The 19,674-nt window shown below is 43.1% G+C and overlaps 1 protein-coding gene across 2 annotated transcripts in view; it reads right to left on the bottom strand.

Moving 5' to 3' along the window:
* The window catches only part of NEDD9 (neural precursor cell expressed, developmentally down-regulated 9), a 73,542-nt gene that overhangs the window by 37,016 nt on the left and 16,852 nt on the right, over positions 1 to 19,674 (bottom strand). Inside the window, exon 1 of one of the 2 annotated variants that reach the window (XM_040586596.1) lies at positions 300 to 412. The exons of the other annotated variant lie outside the window; for it this stretch is intronic. Within the exon in view, the coding sequence (XP_040442530.1) occupies positions 300 to 311 (12 nt within the window). The 5' untranslated portion in view covers positions 312 to 412. Of the gene's footprint in view, positions 1 to 299; positions 413 to 19,674 lie in introns of those variants that run through there. 2 annotated transcript variants of the gene reach the window in all.

The raw sequence follows: 19,674 nt of genomic DNA, 5'->3' as shown, positions 1-19,674 counted from the left end.
GGCAGCGGCACCGCGCCACGCCGGGCTCGGGGGACAGCCCGTCACCCCACCGCCACCCGCCGGCCTGTCCCCTCCGCTGCCCTCCTCGTCCCACCGCGGGCGCCTCCCCTGGGGCTCCGCGCCTGGACACAGCGCGCAGGGCTCGGCCGCCCCGTCCCGGCTGGACCCGCTTGACCCGGGCGGGGGAGTGCTGAGGGGAGCCCCGAGCCGGCCGCCTCCTGTCAGGACGGCGGGCCGCCGGCAGGCTCTGGACGCCCGCCCGTACCCCGGCCCCGCGACGGCCCCCGCCGCCGGCTCACCTTGTACTTCATGGCTGCGGAGCGCTCAGGGGGCCGGCGGGGCTGCTACAGCGCCCGCCGCCGCATCGCCACTGCCTCTCCGCGCCCCGCCGCCCGCCCCGCCGCCAGGCTCCCCCGCTCATTTGCATAGCGCCTCCCCATTGGCCACGCTCAGGAACAAGGTGGGCCCTCCTGCCCCCGCCCGCTTCATCTCCCGCCTTCCCGCCGCCGGCGGCGCAGCGCGGGTTACGCGGCGGCGCTGAGGGGAGCGGGCGGGGGGCGTTGGGCCCAGCTGCTCCCGGGGGGCGAAAGCCGCGCACGGAGCGGGGGCGGCGGCCTTGCTCTCTGTCACCCAGCGACTCTGCCCCCGCCGTTTCAAAGCCTCTCACCTCCAGTTCTCTGCGTGAAACAGGCACTCTGAACAACAGGCCTTCTGTCTGCCGCCCCCGCCACTGCCTCCTGCGCTGGGGGATTGCTGGGCCTGTCGAGGTTCAAAGCGCCTGGGCTATCGGTGAAGGGAGTGCTGGGAAGAGTGACTGAAGTGACAGAGTGGTGTGGCACTTCTAATGCCTGTTGCAGCCTGGCCTGGGCCGGCCCTGCCAGCTAGGCTCTTGCAGGGGCTCCAGCCTGTTGTCAAACCCGCCCGGTGCTAAACCTTTTCCATCCATCCTTTCCGTAGTCACCTTGTGCAGCTTTCGGAGGGCTTGAACACTTACTTCATGCTGCTCGGTTCTTCTCTTTGCATTGTTTCCTTGTTGATTTTTGTTCTCCTTTTAACTTTTTACTTTAAACTAGTACCTCGGGAATCAAAATGCCAAGTGTTCGCTTTGCCTGGGAAAGCCTGCTATTTAAACACTGGTTAGGCACCAGAGGCCAAGATGGCTTTAATGATCGAAAGCTGGCCATTATAAAGAGTGACCATGGCAAATAAGAACTATTTAGGAAAGAGTAATAATTAACTCTGGTATCTTGGGGGTAGGAAAGAGCGGGGAAAATAAGTGTGTGCTGATCCTCCATGCTTTTTAAGTCTAACCCCTTAATCAGGCATGATTGACAAGATGCACATAATAGGAATCTTTGTGTATGGGGCATACTCCAGCTTGTTTGGGTGAAGGGGAAATAAATTCTCTCCTTTTTGCCCGAGTTGGAACTTACCCAACATTTCTAGGTCACAGATGGACGCAAGACTATTTCTAGTGGCCTAAGGAAAAACAGCAAAGGATAATCTTGTACTACCAGATTACAAACATAACTTCATTCCATAGTACAGTGATATCCATAAATTCTCATGTGACTACTCTTCTAGAGAGGGATCCTATTGCTAAAATGGCTTCATGGCTTCTAAAGAATGTCATACTTTTATCTGCAATCTCCTCCGTTCTCTAGTTTCAGCATAAAATACATGCTTGTACTAATTGAATGTGAATTTTTTTTTCTAGACCACCTTCTTGACAGCATATGCCCTAGTAGTTCATCGGTGTGAGTCCCTGTCAGTACAAAAGATGTCACAGTTATTAGCGAGAAAAGCGAGCTTCTGCTTTCTGTGTTGCAGAGCATGCCACTGTGACTGGGCTCCCTGTGCAGTGCTATAGCTTCACTGGCTATAACCCCTTGTAAGGGTTTTTCTTTCCATTTTTGTTGCTGTTGTTGATTCTTCTCATTTTCCAAGAAGATACTTGTTATCATTTTGTATGTGCTGAGTTTGGGGCAGCATTTTTTTAAGTGTAGCATCGAAATAAATTTGGTTAGTTTCAGGAGAATAATGCTCATTTGTATGTTGTGTCCTTAGACACTGTATTTTAGAAAAGAATTCTTCCAGTGATTATGCATAACCAGCTTACTATTAGGAGAGCGCAAATCTCTTTGGAGTGATTCTTAACTGTAGAGTTTAACCTTTGATTTTCTTTTTGCATGTTTTCCCCCTTAATACTCTAAGGATAAAACTTTCTCCTGGGCGGAGAAAAATTTCTCCTAAGTACAGAGGACGCAATGGCTAAGGTGTTAGCATGGTATTGGACTAGCATGCAAATCCTGTTTCCTGACCAAGCTCTGAATAATCTCTTTATGTGGCACCGTTGTCATGAAGATAAACGCATTCAAGACTGTAAAACCACATTAATAAGAACTGGATAAGTATCAGAGACAAAAATAAGAAAAGTAGAATCATATTTCTGACTTCACCTATATTTAAATACGGAGTGCATCTGGTTTCCAGTCACTCCACCAATACTGATACTTTTAATTGTTGTTTTTAACTTTTTCAGAATGCTTTACAATCACATTATGAAACCTAAGCACATTTGAGAAGCTGTGCCTTCTACTTTTGTCTTAGCTTGTGTTGCTTTTAATGTATGTAAAATGTCCCTGACTGATCTTAATATAAGGTAACTGATGTGTTAATGTAGAATTCTAGTTGGGTGGTTCTATGGTAGATTTTGTTTTGCCTTTATCACTCTCTGTAAGTCATATTAAAAACTTTTAATTAGATGCCATTGAAATGACACTTCGGGCATGAAAACACGAAGTCTATTGGTGTTGGTAGCTATACTTTACAATTCTGAAGAAGCAGAAGCAAGAGTTGGTATTTTACAGGGAGAAAAAGAGATTGCCATTGCACACCTCCTCCTCAGTGAAGTCCCACTGCTCATTTAATGTGCGTACCCTCCCTCAACCTCTCACCTACTTCGTTTACTGTCTCAAGTTTTCTTTGCACTTTGAGGGAGTTTTTAATTTCCCCAAGGGTGAAATACTCCCGCTTAGTGCAACACTTCTAGCAGAGCTAGCAGCATGGTAGACGTCCCCGATCTATCGTGAATATCAGGAATTAGATCTACCTTGAAAAAGAGATTTGTAAATATGATCCTCTAGCCTTGACACATTACTAAAAGAAGTCAGGATTGTGGCAAGTTCACATTTGTGGTTAGCGCAAGCACTTTGCTTTTCTTGATGACCTTCTTGACTGCCGTGCATTTACTATGTAATACTGTATTTCAGGCGTAGTCTAGGAAAGTTTTGAGTTGGTTGCCTTGGATAATCAGCTCAATTATGCAATGGAACATGCTGATGAGGAAGCCAAGACCTGGTATTACTGATGTCTGTCTTGTAGAGGCAACTTGAGCTATATTGCCAGGATTTATAACTACAGGATCCTATTGAAGTTCTCAGGAGGGTAATTCCTGTAATGTGTCTTCTTGCTTCACAGCACAGCAATGGCTTGATTCACTGCCTTATATTTTATGCTGCTGGAATTCTAGCAGAGTAGCAAATGGGTTCTGTGACTTGGTCTTGTGCCTGCATCAATGGCTTTTGTTTCTTTGCTTCTGCTGACGGCAACTAATATTACTCTCTGCTCCTTTGGGCAACCTGCTGCTTGCCTCCTACTCTCATACACCATCCTGGTAAACTTATCACTTGCTTTATTTTTCACTCTATCACTGGTCTGTGTCTTCCTGGTGCCCTCCTGATTGCTGCTTGGGGTTCCAAGGTATTTGGGGGATGGCGGCAAGTAAAATGGTAGGGCAGCCAAAAGGACTGCTTGTCAGCCAGGCTCTGCGGCTCACCGGCCACAGCCCTAGGCACACAACATGAAACAGAGCTGTCAGCCGGGCTGGGACACGAATACCCGTTGAAGCAAATCAGCCAGCTATCACCCTGTGACAATGGATAGGAGAAGAACACAAGACAGATATCCTGCTCTGAAAGGTTACTCAAACAAAAATCCCTTGTTCCTATTTCCCCATGATACAACCTGAGAAAAGAGAGACACAGCAGAGTGTCTCCCTTACAACTGAGAGACTCTTTTCAGGAAGGGTCTGTGAGCTCTGTGTTTGGGAAACACTGAGCTATCTTTTTTCTTCCCTCCCCCCCCCCCCCCCCCCCCCCACTGCACAAAGCTCTAACTATCCTTTGGATAATGTTGTGTGGCATCTGCATCACTTCTTGCTGTGATACTTGGCCGGGGGGGGGGGGGGGGGGGGGGGGCTGGATTGGGATTAAAATTAATTTAGTTATAGTGTCACTGCACTTTACGAGCAAAGGAGTCGTGGTAATTAGCCTTGGTCCTGCTGCCTCTATAACGCTACCCAGACTGGTTCAGCGGGTATGCAGTGGATGGAATTCCTTCAGTATAGAATAGTTCTATACACACGCAGAGTGGTGGAATTTGCTTGCTTGGACAAATCTGTTAAAAAAGATGAAACGCTGCTGTTTCCTGAAAAGAACACTAACAAAACTTCACCACTGATGTGGGCAGGCTTCTGTGTCTGTCTGCACAGAAAGGCCCCCTCTCCCACCTCACTAGGAGATAATGAGAAAAAGATTTCATTCTCACCCAAAGAAGGGAATATTTTGCATTTCAGCAAACCAAAACAAAGTCTGCTCTGTTTTTCTTTGACCAGCGATGGAAATCTTTTCAAGCAAGTGGTCTGTTCCATTTAATGGTAACAGAAGTCTGTCCTGGCAGACAGAGGGGTGAGTGGTGATCGCTGTAGTAGCCAGGTTTACATTATTACATTCTCAAATTATGAGGATAAAAATTGTTAATAGAACAGTCTATTTAAATTTGACTGTCCTTTGCCATTCTGCCTGAGATGCATTTTAACCGTGGAGCTAGTTCACTTGCCTTGCTCTTGAATTCTAAATTTCTTTTAATATATATGAACTAATCCTACACGCATTCCACCTACCTTCACAGTCAAGCACAAAAGCTGTTCACATTCTCAAGAAGGGCATTTTATGCAGTGTTTCTTCAGAAATCACTCATTTAACTTTGTAAGTCAACCATCAAGGCCCTGTTTAGTGACCCTCCTTCAGATAAAGGGAATAAATGGAGCTCAGCTCCCTCTGTCCTTTCTGTTTTGCTTCAAATGCCAGCCAGAGAGAAACATACTGGTGTCCTCCCACCCAAAATATTTTGAAAGTGAATCCGGCCTCTGTTAGCTTGAGAAATTATGGCAGGCAGTTGGGGTTTAGATATTCTGGCACTGGCCATCACTGAGCCACCAGCCTGACCCAGTGAATGAAATCTGAAAAGTCTGTTTAATTAAAAAAAAAAAAAAATAAAGAAAAAAAAAAAGAAAGAAAGAAATGGGAGGAAAATAAATACCACTACAATTTTCATTTGTTATGAGAAGCAGGCCGTCACCTTCTCAGGGGAAAATGAACACAGGAGAAGGAAACAATGGAATCGCTACTAAAAGAGCATGAGGGACCCATCTCACCCTGCAGAAAGGAAAAGAGAGAATGTAAAATCAAAATGAAGTACATTTATCTGTGATCCAGTGCTGAGCACTAGCTGTAGATGAGGATGGATAAGAAAAGCTTTTCCAGGTCCATGCAGCACAGCAGCTCCCCAGCCACCTGGCTGGTGTAGAGCAAGCGGGTCAGGGGGACTCTATGTTCTCAGCAGCACTGCGAGGAATTTGTGTGAAGACTGCAGCAAGCGCAGCTGAGCTGCCACATACACTTTGCAAAGCTGAGGCAAGTAAGAGCTCTGCAACCCTTGGTATGTGCACTGGTGCAGGTAACGGTGGTGCTTTGGGTAGGAGAGATGGCAGAAGCTGGTGGCTTCAAGCCAGCTGCAGGGCTGTGGCAGACTGGGTTCCCAGTGCTTGCCTGCCCACAAACTGGTATGTTAGGAGGGCAGGAAAAATGTCAGGTATGCGGGGAATACTGGAGAGGGAAAAGAATGTCAGGATGGAGCATGCACTGGCCTATTCCTTCCAGAGATACTGTCAAAGACTTACTCATTTCCCAAACAAACCAACCAGTCTAACAGTGGTGCTCACAGAATACGCTCCTTTATTTTTCCCTCTGGCACTGAATATTTTTTATATATGGGTTAAAAAATACAGGCTTGCTTCCAGACGTGTGGCATGCATGCCATTCAACCTACAGATGCCAAAAGAGGCTTTTTTTTGTTTTTCTTAATAAAAGCTGAAAAATAGCACAACTATGGAGACTGCAAAATAATTCTGTTCTCTCTGGTTCACAGTTGTGTGGATGAAAAATGATAAATGTAATACAGGGAGGTTGCTCAAGAGGAAATGTATATTTAGACATCACAGCTCGTTTAAGATGAAAGGAATCCAGAATTGGAACCGGAATTGCCTCAGACGAGAAACTTAGGCACAAAGTTTAGGTGTGTTAAGCTTTTCATGCTGTCGTAAGTAGTCATAGTGCTGGCATCCAAAAGCTCAGATCTTTACCTGAACTTTCTACTTGAACTTTCCCCAGTTTGGGCAAAACTCTGGAGCTGAGATTTTGTTCACATGGATCATGTTACATTAGTCCACTAGGTATTAAAATTGTTAAAATAGGAGTGAGTCGAGTAAGGTTTTTCTTTGGGTTGGGTTTTGGTGGGTTTTTTTTGGTGGAGGCCAACCAGCCAACCACAGCACTATGATCCCAGTTTGGAAACACCCCAGGCTTTTTTGAATACATGCATCCAGAATACTAGTTTGTGGGAATGAAGTCCTGAGTCAAGTAGCGCATAAGCCACCCGCAGAGGAGTTCCTTCATAAAAGCAGGACTGCGAGCGTGGACAATAAAGTAGGAAACAATGGCCTGGACTAAAAAGGTTTGCTGACGTCCTGTTTGATATCTAGGAAGATAATAGTTTTTAGACTATCATCACTAAGTTTTTTTCTCAGCAGGTGTGATCTCGTCTCCACACATGCACATACAGAGTAATGTCAGCAATTCCCATGCCCAGAAGCTTTGTCTTGAATGCAGTAGTGCATGGCTTTGCTCTTTCCAGGCTCTGGTGCCCTGCTGCTGCCTGCTCTTCCTGCCTGCCTCTCCTTCCCCTCCTCCTGCCTTCCCAGTCCTGCAGTCAATGGGGTGGAGAGCCCTGAATCCAAACACACGTGCCAGCACTTTTCTCTGAATTTGTGGATGTTTTGGTCCATCTGTTGCAGAAACAGCCTAACATTTATTCCTGAAGTGGTATTTAGAAAAAGGTCCTGCGATTCAGTGGGAAACATTTAGGTCTAAAGATCACAAGGATGTTGCACAGAAACATGAAGCTACAATGTAGCATATAAAGAGGGGTGTGAACTGAAGTCCTTACACATCTGTTAGATTATAAATACTGCATCAAAATCCTTGAAATCTCATGAATCCTCTGTGCAGAGCATTTCTGCATCTTAGCCCCATCTCAGGGAGCTAGGACCAAAGAAACCCTTATCTAAATACTCTCCCCTTCCCCCGAAACAGCGTTTCATCTTTTTTAACAGGCACACTAACTTGGCAAAAACTCAAAACTGACCCTAAAGTACAATCCCTTGACCATAAACTGTCCATCAGTTTTATACATCATCCAAGGAATCGTCCTGTGACTGGACTAGCCAACTGTGTCCATTTCGCTTGCAAAACCTGTTATATTTTTGTTTTCTCTGGTTTTAGGAACCTTTTGTTGCATGTCTCCCACACTTCTTTTAGCAATGGTAATCTGCTGTCGTTATATTTTATATCCTCATGTTTTCCCTCTCCCCATCTCTCACCCAGAACTCTTGCACAGCACCAAACCCATTTCTCCCTGGTAGGGCCAGCAGCTTGGTTGTTGTCCAGTAGCCAGCAACTAGTTCTTTCCACTGGGAGAAGGGGAAGCAAAAATGAAAATTTAATAAAATGCAAGTTAGCAATTAAAAAAGAAATCAATTAATCCAAAGGGGAAACTTATGTTTTGCCTTTACCACCAAGCTTCCCCTGAAGTCTCAGCCCGGAGGTGTTTTGAGGCTTGAGGAATTTCAGGGAAATTTGCTTCTTTTGGAGGCGCTTGGAGCGAGGATATATGAAAGGAAAGCAATCAACTTTTCTCTCTTTTGCCTCAGCTAGATCTGTGGAGGTCAGTTGATATCCATAACAACAGGGAACTGCACGTGAAATGTCTCACACTGTCTGACTTATTTTTCTCTTCTTAGGGTGTTGGTGTTTAAGCTCTCATCTCATACTCAGTGTAAATTTGCATCTCCACAAAACTGCCAAAAATGGTTATCTTTGCTGCCATCTAAATCTGTTTTTGGTCTACTCTCCCAAAATCATTCTTTAAAGGCAAACGAGTGGTTTCCAAATGCCTCCTCCTCTTCTGTTATTTTTAACAAGCAATTCAGTCTGATGTCGTTTAAAGAAAAAAAATCATTGCCTTACTGCGTGTTGCAGGACTCAGGAAACAATACTAGAAGAGAAGGAACGTGGGAACTCTGTTCCCTCTCTTTTCCATTGCTCTCGTTTGCAAACTCTGAATGCTTCCAGCAATGGGGTAGCCAAAGACGGGGTGAAAAGGACAGAACATGTTCCCATTGGCAAAGCTTCCCTCGACTTAAATGGGACCAGAATTTGGCCTGCACCGTGTAGCATCCCAAGCCTTGGCTTTGACTTAATTGGCTCCTCATAGTAGACTGTCTCTGCTGAGGGAGACAGCGCTTGCAGATAACTTGGCTCTCACAAGTATCCACCACAGTTACTCTTCTGCTTGCTTCAGTCTGGATACTTACACTTGCACAGCTGATAGAAGCACCGGTCTTGGGATGACATGAAAGGAAGGCTGCACACAACCATTTGCTGGTCTGTCCTTCAACACCTACGTTCTCTTCTCTGTCTGCCCTTTCGCTCACATCGCAGTTGACTCACGGTGTTTGCTCCTGAAGTCTGATGAGGGCTTGAGTCATAAGTGCTGACACGAGGGTTTGACTCCTCTCCTCCTCAGAGTTCAGCCCTGCTGTCTGGGAGCTGTAAAGATCTGTGTCCGTGTGTGCTCATGCCTTTTGAGGAGGGGCTTAGCTCATTTCTTGTGCCATAAGGTCCTGGAGAATGTATGTCTGGAAGCCATTGCTGAAAATCCCTGGGACTGTCAGGGTGCTGTAGAGGCTCTCCTTTAAAGTTTTGACACAGAGCGTGTTGGCTCTGGCTCACTAGACAGTAAGTAGGCACTGTAGAAGCACCTTAGTCGTGCTTTCAAAAGTAAGGCAGCGTGGTGTGCCATAGTGAGCGCAGCTGCCATGGGATGGGTCCACAGTAGCTGTTCCAGGAATTGTTGTTTCCAGCAAAAGACCATGGTATGGATGAGTGTTTGCCCAAAAAGAAAGCCATGAAGGCTGTACGTGTGCAATCCCCTCTCCCCAGAACATAAGCAGTGGTCTGACATGAGTACCTAGTGATCTAAATGCTGGCTCAGAGACGTGAAACTCAAAGATGTGCTGGGGCAGCAGGTTTCGGGTATATATGTGTAGATGGGTAACAAGGTTTGGACTAAAGCTGGTGGAATAGACTCCTTGGACTGGTCTTATCGTTTTGTTTTCCATATTTCTCAGAGATGGATGTTCTGGTGCAGAGATGAAAAGTGGGAAAGCATAAGAAATGAAGGTCCAAAATGCTGACTCCTGATCTAAGCACATGGGTGAAAGAAAAGTCGGTCTGACCAAGTTGCATTTGTAGGGGTGGAATGGAGGGAGACAATTCTTTGAATTTGTGGGAAAAGGGGCAAGAAAAGGAAGGTGGGCAAAGAAATAGGCGATTATTAATCAAAATAAAGAGAGACAAGTAGTCAGGGGCATTAGGGATACAAAGCACCTCACACCTTATGTGGATCAGAACAGATTATAGCCTTTTCTGTCTTCTGAGAAATCTGTTCCCCTCACTTTCTTATTTAAAACGTTCTGCACGTGATAAATAACAAAAAATATAGTTCTTAAAGACTGAACCACATTCTGGTAGCAGCCAAGATAACTTTATGAAGACAGACAAACTTGTGTTAAATTAAAAAATACATATATCATGCTAGAAAGTTATGTAAGATTCTATTTTAAAATCATCTGGTCCTAATTTGCTAAATTTACTGCCTCAGAGCTAATGCCAAACTGCTACATTTGATTTATAGAAATACTTTAGCACATTTTTCCATCAGGCTATTGTAGAGTATATTTACTGCCTTTTTATTATTGTTAAAAATGCAGACTTCTTTAAAGGAAAGGAACATTTTTGAAGAGCTTATTGATAGTTTCTCACAGGATGCCAGGAGACATGCAGATAGTAAACAATGCTGTGTGCTTAGGAACATTCCACTCGATTTTCAACTCCTTCACCATCTATTTTTTTTCTTTGTAATTGAACAAAGCAATCCATCTGGTAAATGGATGTTTGAAAATGTCCAGTTTGTGCCAAACCACTTTTCTTAAGCACAGACTACATTTTTTTCAGGCAAATATTTAAACAGCAGCCGTACTATGATGCATTGCTAACCATTAAACAAACACACACAAAACCCAGACAGCGGGCAGGGGGCAGTCAGGGTGGAAGAAAGCTTAACAAATATTCCATTAAAAAAATCTATCTAAAAATATCATGCTAAACAACCCTCCTTCCTCCCCTTTCTCTCCTTGAGAAGGGCTTCCAAATGGGAAATGACTGCTAGGGAGTGGAACCTATGCCCTGCGTTCAGCAAAGTGATTGAATGCGGGCTTAAATTCATTTGTATGTGTGTGCTTCACTAAACTGGGTCCTTGATGAGCTTTGTACGCTTGTGCAACAAAATTGTATTCCAGAGGAGTTACGTTTTTCAAGATTTTGAGAATTCATCATAGTTTTTTTTCTCCTGCATCTATCTCCTGTTGAACATATCTGCAAAGTTTGCACCATATGCAGTGAGTTCTCAAATTTATGGATGCTGGATGGACCTCTGGTTCAGGCCTGTCCCTAATTTTTATTCATCTCTGTATACTGATTGACTGAACCCAGAAGTGCCACAAGCAGAGGGAATTTTTCTAGTATTTCCAGCTTGAGCAGAAGTAGCTGGTATTACACATCTCCTCTTCTGCTGTGGTAAACTCAGACTAACTCAGACCAGATCTAGCAGTCATACCAATACCTCTTCTCCAAAAGTCCCCACACAGTTACCTGAAACTTGTGTTGCCTGCTTTCATTTTGATGCCTCTCTTTCCTTCTTCTCTACAACTGTTCTCTGTTCAGTCTTAGATTCAAATTCAGTCTCCTAAATTCACGCAACCAACTAACCAAGTTCAAGGACTTTAACTTCAGCCTTGTTTTGAGTCCATAAACTCCCTCCTATTTTGAAGCCCTAATCTTTGAGTAATTTTGAAGCTTAATTAATGAAGACTGATATTTTTTTGCCTTGATGCAGCAAGACATCAGACTTTTAATGGCAGCTTCAAAAAAAGCATCAATGCTTTTAAAGTGTCTGGTCTCAATAGCAATACTTCTAGGCGAGTTGGGTTTGCACAGCTGAAGAGGCTCTTACCTCAGCAAAAGAATGAGAGGGTGTGATGCTCATCCTAGCAAAGCTGTGGCTCGTGTAGCTGTGACTCCACGTTATTATCTGTTTAGTCTCAAGATAGAGAAGACCTAGTCAGTTATGCCAGTCTTACAGTGCCAAGGTAAAATTTATGAATTTTATGAAAAAAAATGAATCCCTTGCCACTGTGTCTGCTTGTAACATCCCAAGATTTTAGGGCATTTCTATTTTGTGAAACAGGTACTAGGCTGTTGTAGTTTTTGTAGATGTTGCTATGGTTGTTGGAGAAGGACTGTTAGAAAAGGGTAACTGTGTGTGTTGCTCAGTGTGAAAGGCTCCGTGCTAAGAAAATTTCCCTGCAGCTCATCAAGTACAAATCCACCAAATCTTCTCAAATGCTTCTGTGATATAGATGCATGAGGGCCGCTCATGAAGAAATGGACTGACATGAAAGGGAAGGAGGGTAAAAAGGTCACAGCTCAGAAAAGAAATGATTCAGCACTAGTTTTTGTGAGCTGGCATTTGTGTTTGCAGGTCAAAGTCAGTGTAAGGTTGCAAATGTTCTTTTGTGTTCTGCTCTGGAAAGGAGATAACGGTGCAAGACAAGCAAAGCACTAAAGTCTAAATTTAATTTGACACACCATGAAAATGAGACAATTGTGTGCTAGCTGGTTGAGGTCCAGAGATGTCACCTCCCATTACTATCATTTGCTGAGTGGTTGCCAACATTTGCGCGTTTTCACAGCCCCATCAATGCTATAGATGAATATTTCTGGGACTCCTCAGTAGTCTGAAGAAAAGTGGAGCTTTGTTTTTCGGGAGCTAATCCCCTTAAACCACTTCCTCTTCCCATTGGAGTGAGGTTTTCTTAATGCCTTTTTGTGTGTTTTGTTTTGTTTTAATGACCAGTGCTCTTGGGGCTGTTTCCAGGTCTCCCTGAAAGGTCAGGTCTGCTTTTCTCTTTGCTTGCCATTCATATGGTGAGTAGCAAGTGCTCCTCCTGCCTGCTTCCCTCAGGCTTTGAGACGGCTGTTTGCTGACCTCAATTCCTTTCTTTGAGGTTGACAGTGATTATTTCGTTATTTCAGTCTTCATAAAAATAAGAGAGTTCCTTAAAAACTTGTGAATTTATATCCCTTTTTGCTATTTATCACTACTTTGCCCAAATCCCTGGGTAAATAAAAAGTACATCTGCATCTTTCCACCTTTTCTTAACACAGTGATAGAATGAAATACACCTGATGCAGAGAAGAATTTTTTTACCTGCAGCTCTGGAGAGCTTTCATCTCTGCTTTAATGTTTGCCTTTGTTGTTGCAGGGTTTGTTCTGTGTTTCAGAAAACAAAACCACACTTGTGACATGTCTATATAGTCATGGTTCTAGACTTCAGATGTATTGTGTGTCAGCAGGTGTCCGCAGATAATATAAAATATATCAGGCATGCCATTTTTATAGATAGATGTGATAAAGCCCCTTAATTAAACTAGTCATACATCCTAAAGAAAGACTGCACCTGTCTTTGGTTCATTCAAGATCCTGGTGGTGTTGAGAACCTGGAAAGCTATACTTAAGCTGCTTAGTTTTATGAGTAATAACTGTCTCTTGGGACCAGTCCAGTTGATAAAGCTTATGTTGAAGTAGGTGACAGGGTATGGCATTCGTATGTGTAGCGTAATGATTCTGACTTACTACATATAGATAACTTCATACCTTCATACCAGATTAATTCCAAGTGTCACCATGAATGATGAAGTTAGATACAAAAAAATATGTCAGAGTATGAGAAGATTTAACTAAGTCCAGCCTTCAAAGCAGAAACTATCTCCTCTGTAATCAAGGACATGTCTTTTTATAACAGTATTAAGTTCCAAAGTTCGGAGCTAGATAGCTAATGTGAGCTGGGTTAATTTTGCTTCTTTCTCTCTCCATTACTTATTTACAAAAAAAATTGTACTATTTCTTGGGTTCACTGATATATTTTCAAAATAATTTGGGGCTTTTTGGCTCGTGTCATGGCTCCAATTCCATAGAAGAATAATCTCATGAATTTTTTTCCTGCTATTCATGACTCTATGATCCATTCCTCTTCAAGGTTTCAAAAATGAATTGATTGGAGAGAGTGCCACTTTTGGACCAGATGAGGTCAGAAGACAATTGCTGAGATGCTAATATGAACCCATCTCTGGTCTACAACCACAACATGAGAAAAGGAGTACTAGAGAAAAAGTTGGTTCATTTAGCTGTGTTCTTTATCAGAGGAAAATAAGGGAAGGACTGCATACATCTTAGCCTGTCAATGGTATATTGACCACATGGTGGCTGAATTTTGGTTAAAAGAACATCTTCCAGTGTTTAAATATTTATTGACCTAGAACTATATATGACAGAGATGTAATACACCTGTTTGATCACGTTGAACCCTTGCATTTAAGAAAATTTACTGCATCCTCTACTCCATTTTTTTTCCTTGATGGAAGTAGTAGGTCAGGAATCTCTGAACTGCTGGCTGTGCTTTGACATAGAGTAGTATCATCAGTATTTCGCTGGAAGGAAAACTGAGGCATTTGGTGATTTGCTCATGATCACACAAGAAATGCAAAAAAGTTGAGGTACAGGCAGCTGTGAGATGAATGGCAGGGAGAATTGGCTACTCAGCTGCGACAACAGTGCTTAATAGGGGAGCATGGACATCGCTCAGTGGGGCTGCTGTGTCTTCATTGAATCTCCCCCATTATACCCTTGGCTGTGTTGTAATGCTACAAAGAGCACCTAGCTAGATTGCCCTTGCTCTCCGGTCTGTGTCATCCTCCTCCTCAAAAATCAAAGTGGTTTGGAGGTTTGGTTCACTTAGGCATGTGAATGTTTGAGGGCTAGGCTTCCAAAGATAAATGTGGGTCCATCAGGCATGGGACTGGGCTGACTGAGCATGGAGTCTATGGACAGGTCTACCTTAAGGTATCCCAGCTGACATATGGCTGCAACTCCAGGAAGGCAGTGGTATCCAAAAGGTCCCGTTGCCTTATACCCACCCTTTTATGGTTGGTTGAGAGTTGGGTGCATGAGCCTCTTGAATCCGATGCCTGAACATTTGTTGGGATCATGGCCAAGATACCTGAATGTCCTGGCTCAGCAAAGCTGAGCTGGAGTTGGAGACCTGCATCTCCCCTGTCCACAAATGCATTTCTTCTGGCAGAAACAAGACATGCAGAGTAGAAAACACATAAAATAATAATAATCACATCTTCAAAGTATGTTTGAGCTGTTTCCAGGTAAAATTTTGGTCCAGGAATTCTGGGAGCAGGAGAGATTTGGTAGTCAGAGTAATAGTAGTAGAAAAATCTGGGCCCAGTTTCCAGTCCCTGATGTTCAGCCAAGTGAAAATTCATCCATTGTGTAATTGTCACAGCCTGCTTGCTTAGACGGCCACGACCTCTGCCACTTTTATCCTGTAAATACAAAGTGGCCTCTTCCCTGGTTCTGTTCCCAAGGAACAGAAAATTATTTCACTGCAGTCAACCATCTCAGTGCTCAAAGTAGACAGTAAGTTTTTCCCAGGACTTCTGAAAATCCTCTTCATTTGATGGAATGCACACAGAAGACAAAGATACCTTAGAGGGAAACTACTTTTTTCAATTGTTTTCTGCTTCTACTAATTTGCGCCATACATAAAAAAATAGAGACCCTTAAATCCATTACTGATTCAGTAACTTCTACATCAATATCCTGCTCTCTGCACCAGCAGTCTTGCCTACCTTGCTAGCTGCAGTGACAAAATGTGTCTTTCTGGTTCTTTAGCATGAAATCACACCTCACACTTGGAGTTTCTAGGTCTCACATTCAGAAATGCTCACATTCAGAAAGGATGTGGTTTTCCTGTTCTGTATGTTGCAGCACAGAGCTGCACCAAAACGCACTCTGATGAAGCTTGCTGTGTAGTGTCAGCTGTGACAAATGCTTTACCATTTTTCTTCACAAAAGGATGAAACCTGCCGTTTTAGTCTTCTGAACTGCATCTGGCCTGCTGGGAAGGCTAGACTCAGGTTTAACTTGCATGCTGGGCACAGTAGGACAATAGGACAATAATTAGGAGGACAGAGGAACAAATGGAGACATACAGTGCAATGATTCTTGCCTAAGTGCTTAGTAAAACTGGCCCTGACTCTTTGCTTTGGCTTCTTCTGATATTAAGGTGCCACCACAATAAATCTTTACTCTTTCAACCTCTGTGGCAGGTACCTAACTAGACTTTACGTCCTGGCTTGACTCCATACCCACAAAGCTGCACCATACAAGGAAACCTTACATGTCACCTTTTTGCTTGCCAAACATCTGCTAAGTCCCTGAGAGCGCTTAAGAGGTCTAGTCTGGGCCCTCTGGATTTGGAGTCTGCAAAGGGCCATGCTCACTGGAGCTAGTTTCTGTAACTCAGTTGCGAAAGGTATAGCAGACTTCCCAGGAGCATGGAAGAAATGCAGGTGGGGACATCTCCTTAAACCAAATGGTGGGGAAAAGCAGATGCAGTGGTTCCTCTGAAGCGTCTTCCAAAAGGGCTACACATTTCTAGGAACACAGGGCTAGTTCGGCAGGGACTAGCTGTGTCACTGAAGAAGCTATATTCATTCGCTCAACCCAATCCTGCTACACGTCATAACACACAAACAATTTTCTTTCCTTTTTGCCAGCAGGCAGCCATGGTTCATCATCGGTGCATTTATATCTTCAGGGAGGGATACACTCCTCTCTGCTGGAACTGCAGTAGTCTGCAGGTCTTTATGCATGAGGACCAAAGTTTCTCTGTTCTTCCTGACCAATTTGCTAATAAATTGAGAAGAAAAAGGGTTCACCATGTTAATGCTATTTCTCCACTCACTGGCCAGCAGTGGACACCTCTTGTGCTAGGTGTCGAGGATGGCCCTGAGGTGACTAGCAGATGCGCACAGCTGTGCAATTAAAACATCCACCTGCCTTCTGGGAGCATTTGCCATACTTGCTGCTCTCGGCCAGAGGGCCATGCTGGCTAATGCTCCGTGGTAAACCTGTAGCAACACCGATTTGACAGAACTGGAACTGCTGAACATACTCAGCATGGAGTTCCTTAAGTGCTAGTATGGCAATGATGTCTCCATCTTTCTTCTCCATAGAGAACACACACACACAAAAAAAAAGCTTTATAATCTAAAATCCCTCAAAGTTGTGGTTTGAAACTGCTACCAAATAAAAGTGTTGAGGAAATATTTGCCCACCAATTAGTAAACGGTTCTTTAAGGACAAGTTCTTGAGATTATTGCACAATTCCTGGTCTGCAACCCCATAATGAAAAAAAGTGACTCTTCTCTAAAACCACTGCCTGGCCACAAGTCAGGATTTCATTTCAAGGAAATGCTGATATCAAAATAATGAGACCAATTCCATTCATTACATTTTAATAATCTTCCAGACCATCTCATTTATGCTGAAGTGGCTTCTGTTTTTCTCAAAAGAAAATATGTAAAGCGTAGTCATCATACATAGGTTGGGTTCTTTTCCCCATGTATATGTTTTGAGTGTGAAACATGGGCTTCCAGCAATTTGCTTTTGGTCTTGATTTCATCTGGGTTTTTAATGGGACACACAACAATTTTGAAACAGCTTCTGACCTAAACAGCTCATTGTTCTCCTTGTATGGCTGAGGACCACACATGGTGATTTAAGAGACAGTAGTTGCTAGTAGATCTCAGGTATTTTCTCCCTCTCCTGACAGAAGGTAACGTTTTACATACAGGAGATGTTGCGGCAAAATTTCAGCCCATACTGAAAAAAACCCAAGTCAGGACAGACATGGTAGTATGGGGACTGCAAAAGCAAAGGACTAGCTCAGGGCATGTTTGCACTAAGCTGGAGGAACTAGATAAATTCTCCAGACTCTTTTTTTTTTTTTTTCTTTTCTTTTTTTTCCTTTTTTTTTTTTTTTTTTTTCTTTTTTTTTTCCCTTCCCAAGATAGCCTCAGGTCTTCTGAATCATACATAACATTCAGCAATGGAAAGTTTCTGAAATCTTGCATTGGTTGAATTTTCACAGTGCATCTTCCAAAAGTACCCATGGCAGCGTGCAATATTTATATCTAATCCAGTATTTTCAGACCCGTTCTGCAACTGTGCAGCTTCTTCCTGGAGCAGTGAAAAAGCTCCAGGGGGACTCCCACTCATGTGCCAGGCCCTCAGTTTAACAGCGAGGCAGTTTGATGCACTAGCACGTGAGCATCTCTTTTCTCTCTCATTCCTCAAGTTCAAAGAATACCAAACACAGATGAAAATGGCCCTGACCTTTCTACCAAGCCAGCAGTATTGTTCCATTTTTGCCTTCTAGTAAGCAGCTCTGACAGCCCAAGGCCTGCCTAATTCTACCTATATTTAACTGTGTTTTGTTCTGCTAATAGTGTAAATTATTTCACATGGAACAAAGGCTGCCAGGGGAACTGGATGCTTTTCCCCTTGAATAGCACACTGAGGATCTATTCCCAGGTCATTCTTGTCCCTGAATATTTTCTGAACACTTGCATTTTGATTTGTTCCTACCAGCCTGGCATGTAAATATCTAAATGGTGATGACTGCACCAGCTCTTATAGAAGTCTTACAGAATTCCATAGGCCAGATTATTAAAGCTATCTCTAGGGGAGGATTCTACTTTATTTGTGAAGTATCATAAGTGATTTAAATGATGCTACTCATCAGTTGAGGTGTTTTCAGTCAGAATAACGAAATACTGGATTCTGTACCTTCTAAAAAGGATTCCTGCTTTCAGTAACCTCATTTCTAATTTATAATGGATATTAAAATATCTGCATGTGTGCAAATTATATCCACATGTAAAAATACTCATTTTACAGTTGATCTTGTTTACAACTAATATGGTAAAAGATTCCTCTGTTTTTTAAATATCATAAGTGCACCTTAACACAGTCAGTAAGTACCGACTGCCACTTCATTCGAAGCACTGGTATTTCCTTTCTTTACTCATGTATTTCCTCTCTTTACTCATGTATTTCCTTTCTTTACTCATGTTGGGTGATATCACTCATCTTAAATTGTCTTATCTTCTTTCGTAAGTCCAACTGAGAAGTAAATATTGTGGTTAAGAAAGTGTAACCAAGTCTAACCCAAGTACCTGTGCTGGTTAATGTAGTATGTAATTTTGCAGCAAGCGCCTCAAATAAAAAGGAGTGGGAAATCAATTTGACACATTTATTTCCTATTTTTTGTCATATTACAGTGATTATTGAAAGGTTGATTTAGAGATTCCAACTTAAAAGATAGCCTCCTGAGTAAAGAGGAGAAATGGCTAAAAACATTATCTTTTTTTTAAAAAAAGACGACAATCCCTAGAACGTGATTTATCTGAAATATAAAAAAAGCCCCACTTGGTGTTAAGTGCAGACTGAAGAACAAGTGTGAAGATTTCAGGCTTGTCCCCTGGCTTAGCACAAATCATCCTGGTTCCGCTGATTTGAGTGAATCGATACACATCTTCGCTAACCAAGGACCTGGCCTTTACAAATATGTGAAATGATCTCTGGTTTCACAGTATTCATGACTGACTATCCATTCATTTCAACTGGATTAAGGTCCAGTGTCTTTCTGTTAGATTGCAATGGATATGAGACTTCTAGTGCACACTGCTTCCACCTTTCAATTGCCTCTACTCAGAGATTCAAGCAAGAAACTTCTCTGTCTTTTCCCTTCTACTTCCATTTAGATTTTTGGCTTCTGCAGTTGTTGCTAGTCCTCTGCAAAAGGACAAAAATCAGATGGAGTTTCCAATAGGTCAGAAGCTGTCTCTAGTCCTTGATGGGGTGGGCTTCTGGGCGGCTACTGAGGAACAGAAAGTCCCTCTTGATGCCTTTCTGAAAGTTGCACTTATGAATCTTTCCATCGTTCTAGTTCAGCATTTAAAAAGCAATAAATGGATGTGGAGAAATTTGACCTGATCCCCTTTGGGGTGATAGAACAAAGGAGGATGTGGAAACATCAAGATGGTCACCATTTTCCCTCCGTAGGCTTTCTTTAAAGCTAAGGATTTGACTGCTAAAAGTCACTGTTCCCTACCTTCTCATGCTTCTTCAAAAAGTGTTTTAGAATTGCCATTCTCCTAGCAGAAAAACGAGTGTTAA

This window comes from Falco naumanni, chromosome 3, assembly GCF_017639655.2.
Source record: "Falco naumanni isolate bFalNau1 chromosome 3, bFalNau1.pat, whole genome shotgun sequence".
Taxonomy (NCBI): domain Eukaryota; kingdom Metazoa; phylum Chordata; class Aves; order Falconiformes; family Falconidae; genus Falco; species Falco naumanni.
This window is presented reverse-complemented; position numbering and strand designations above follow the sequence as displayed.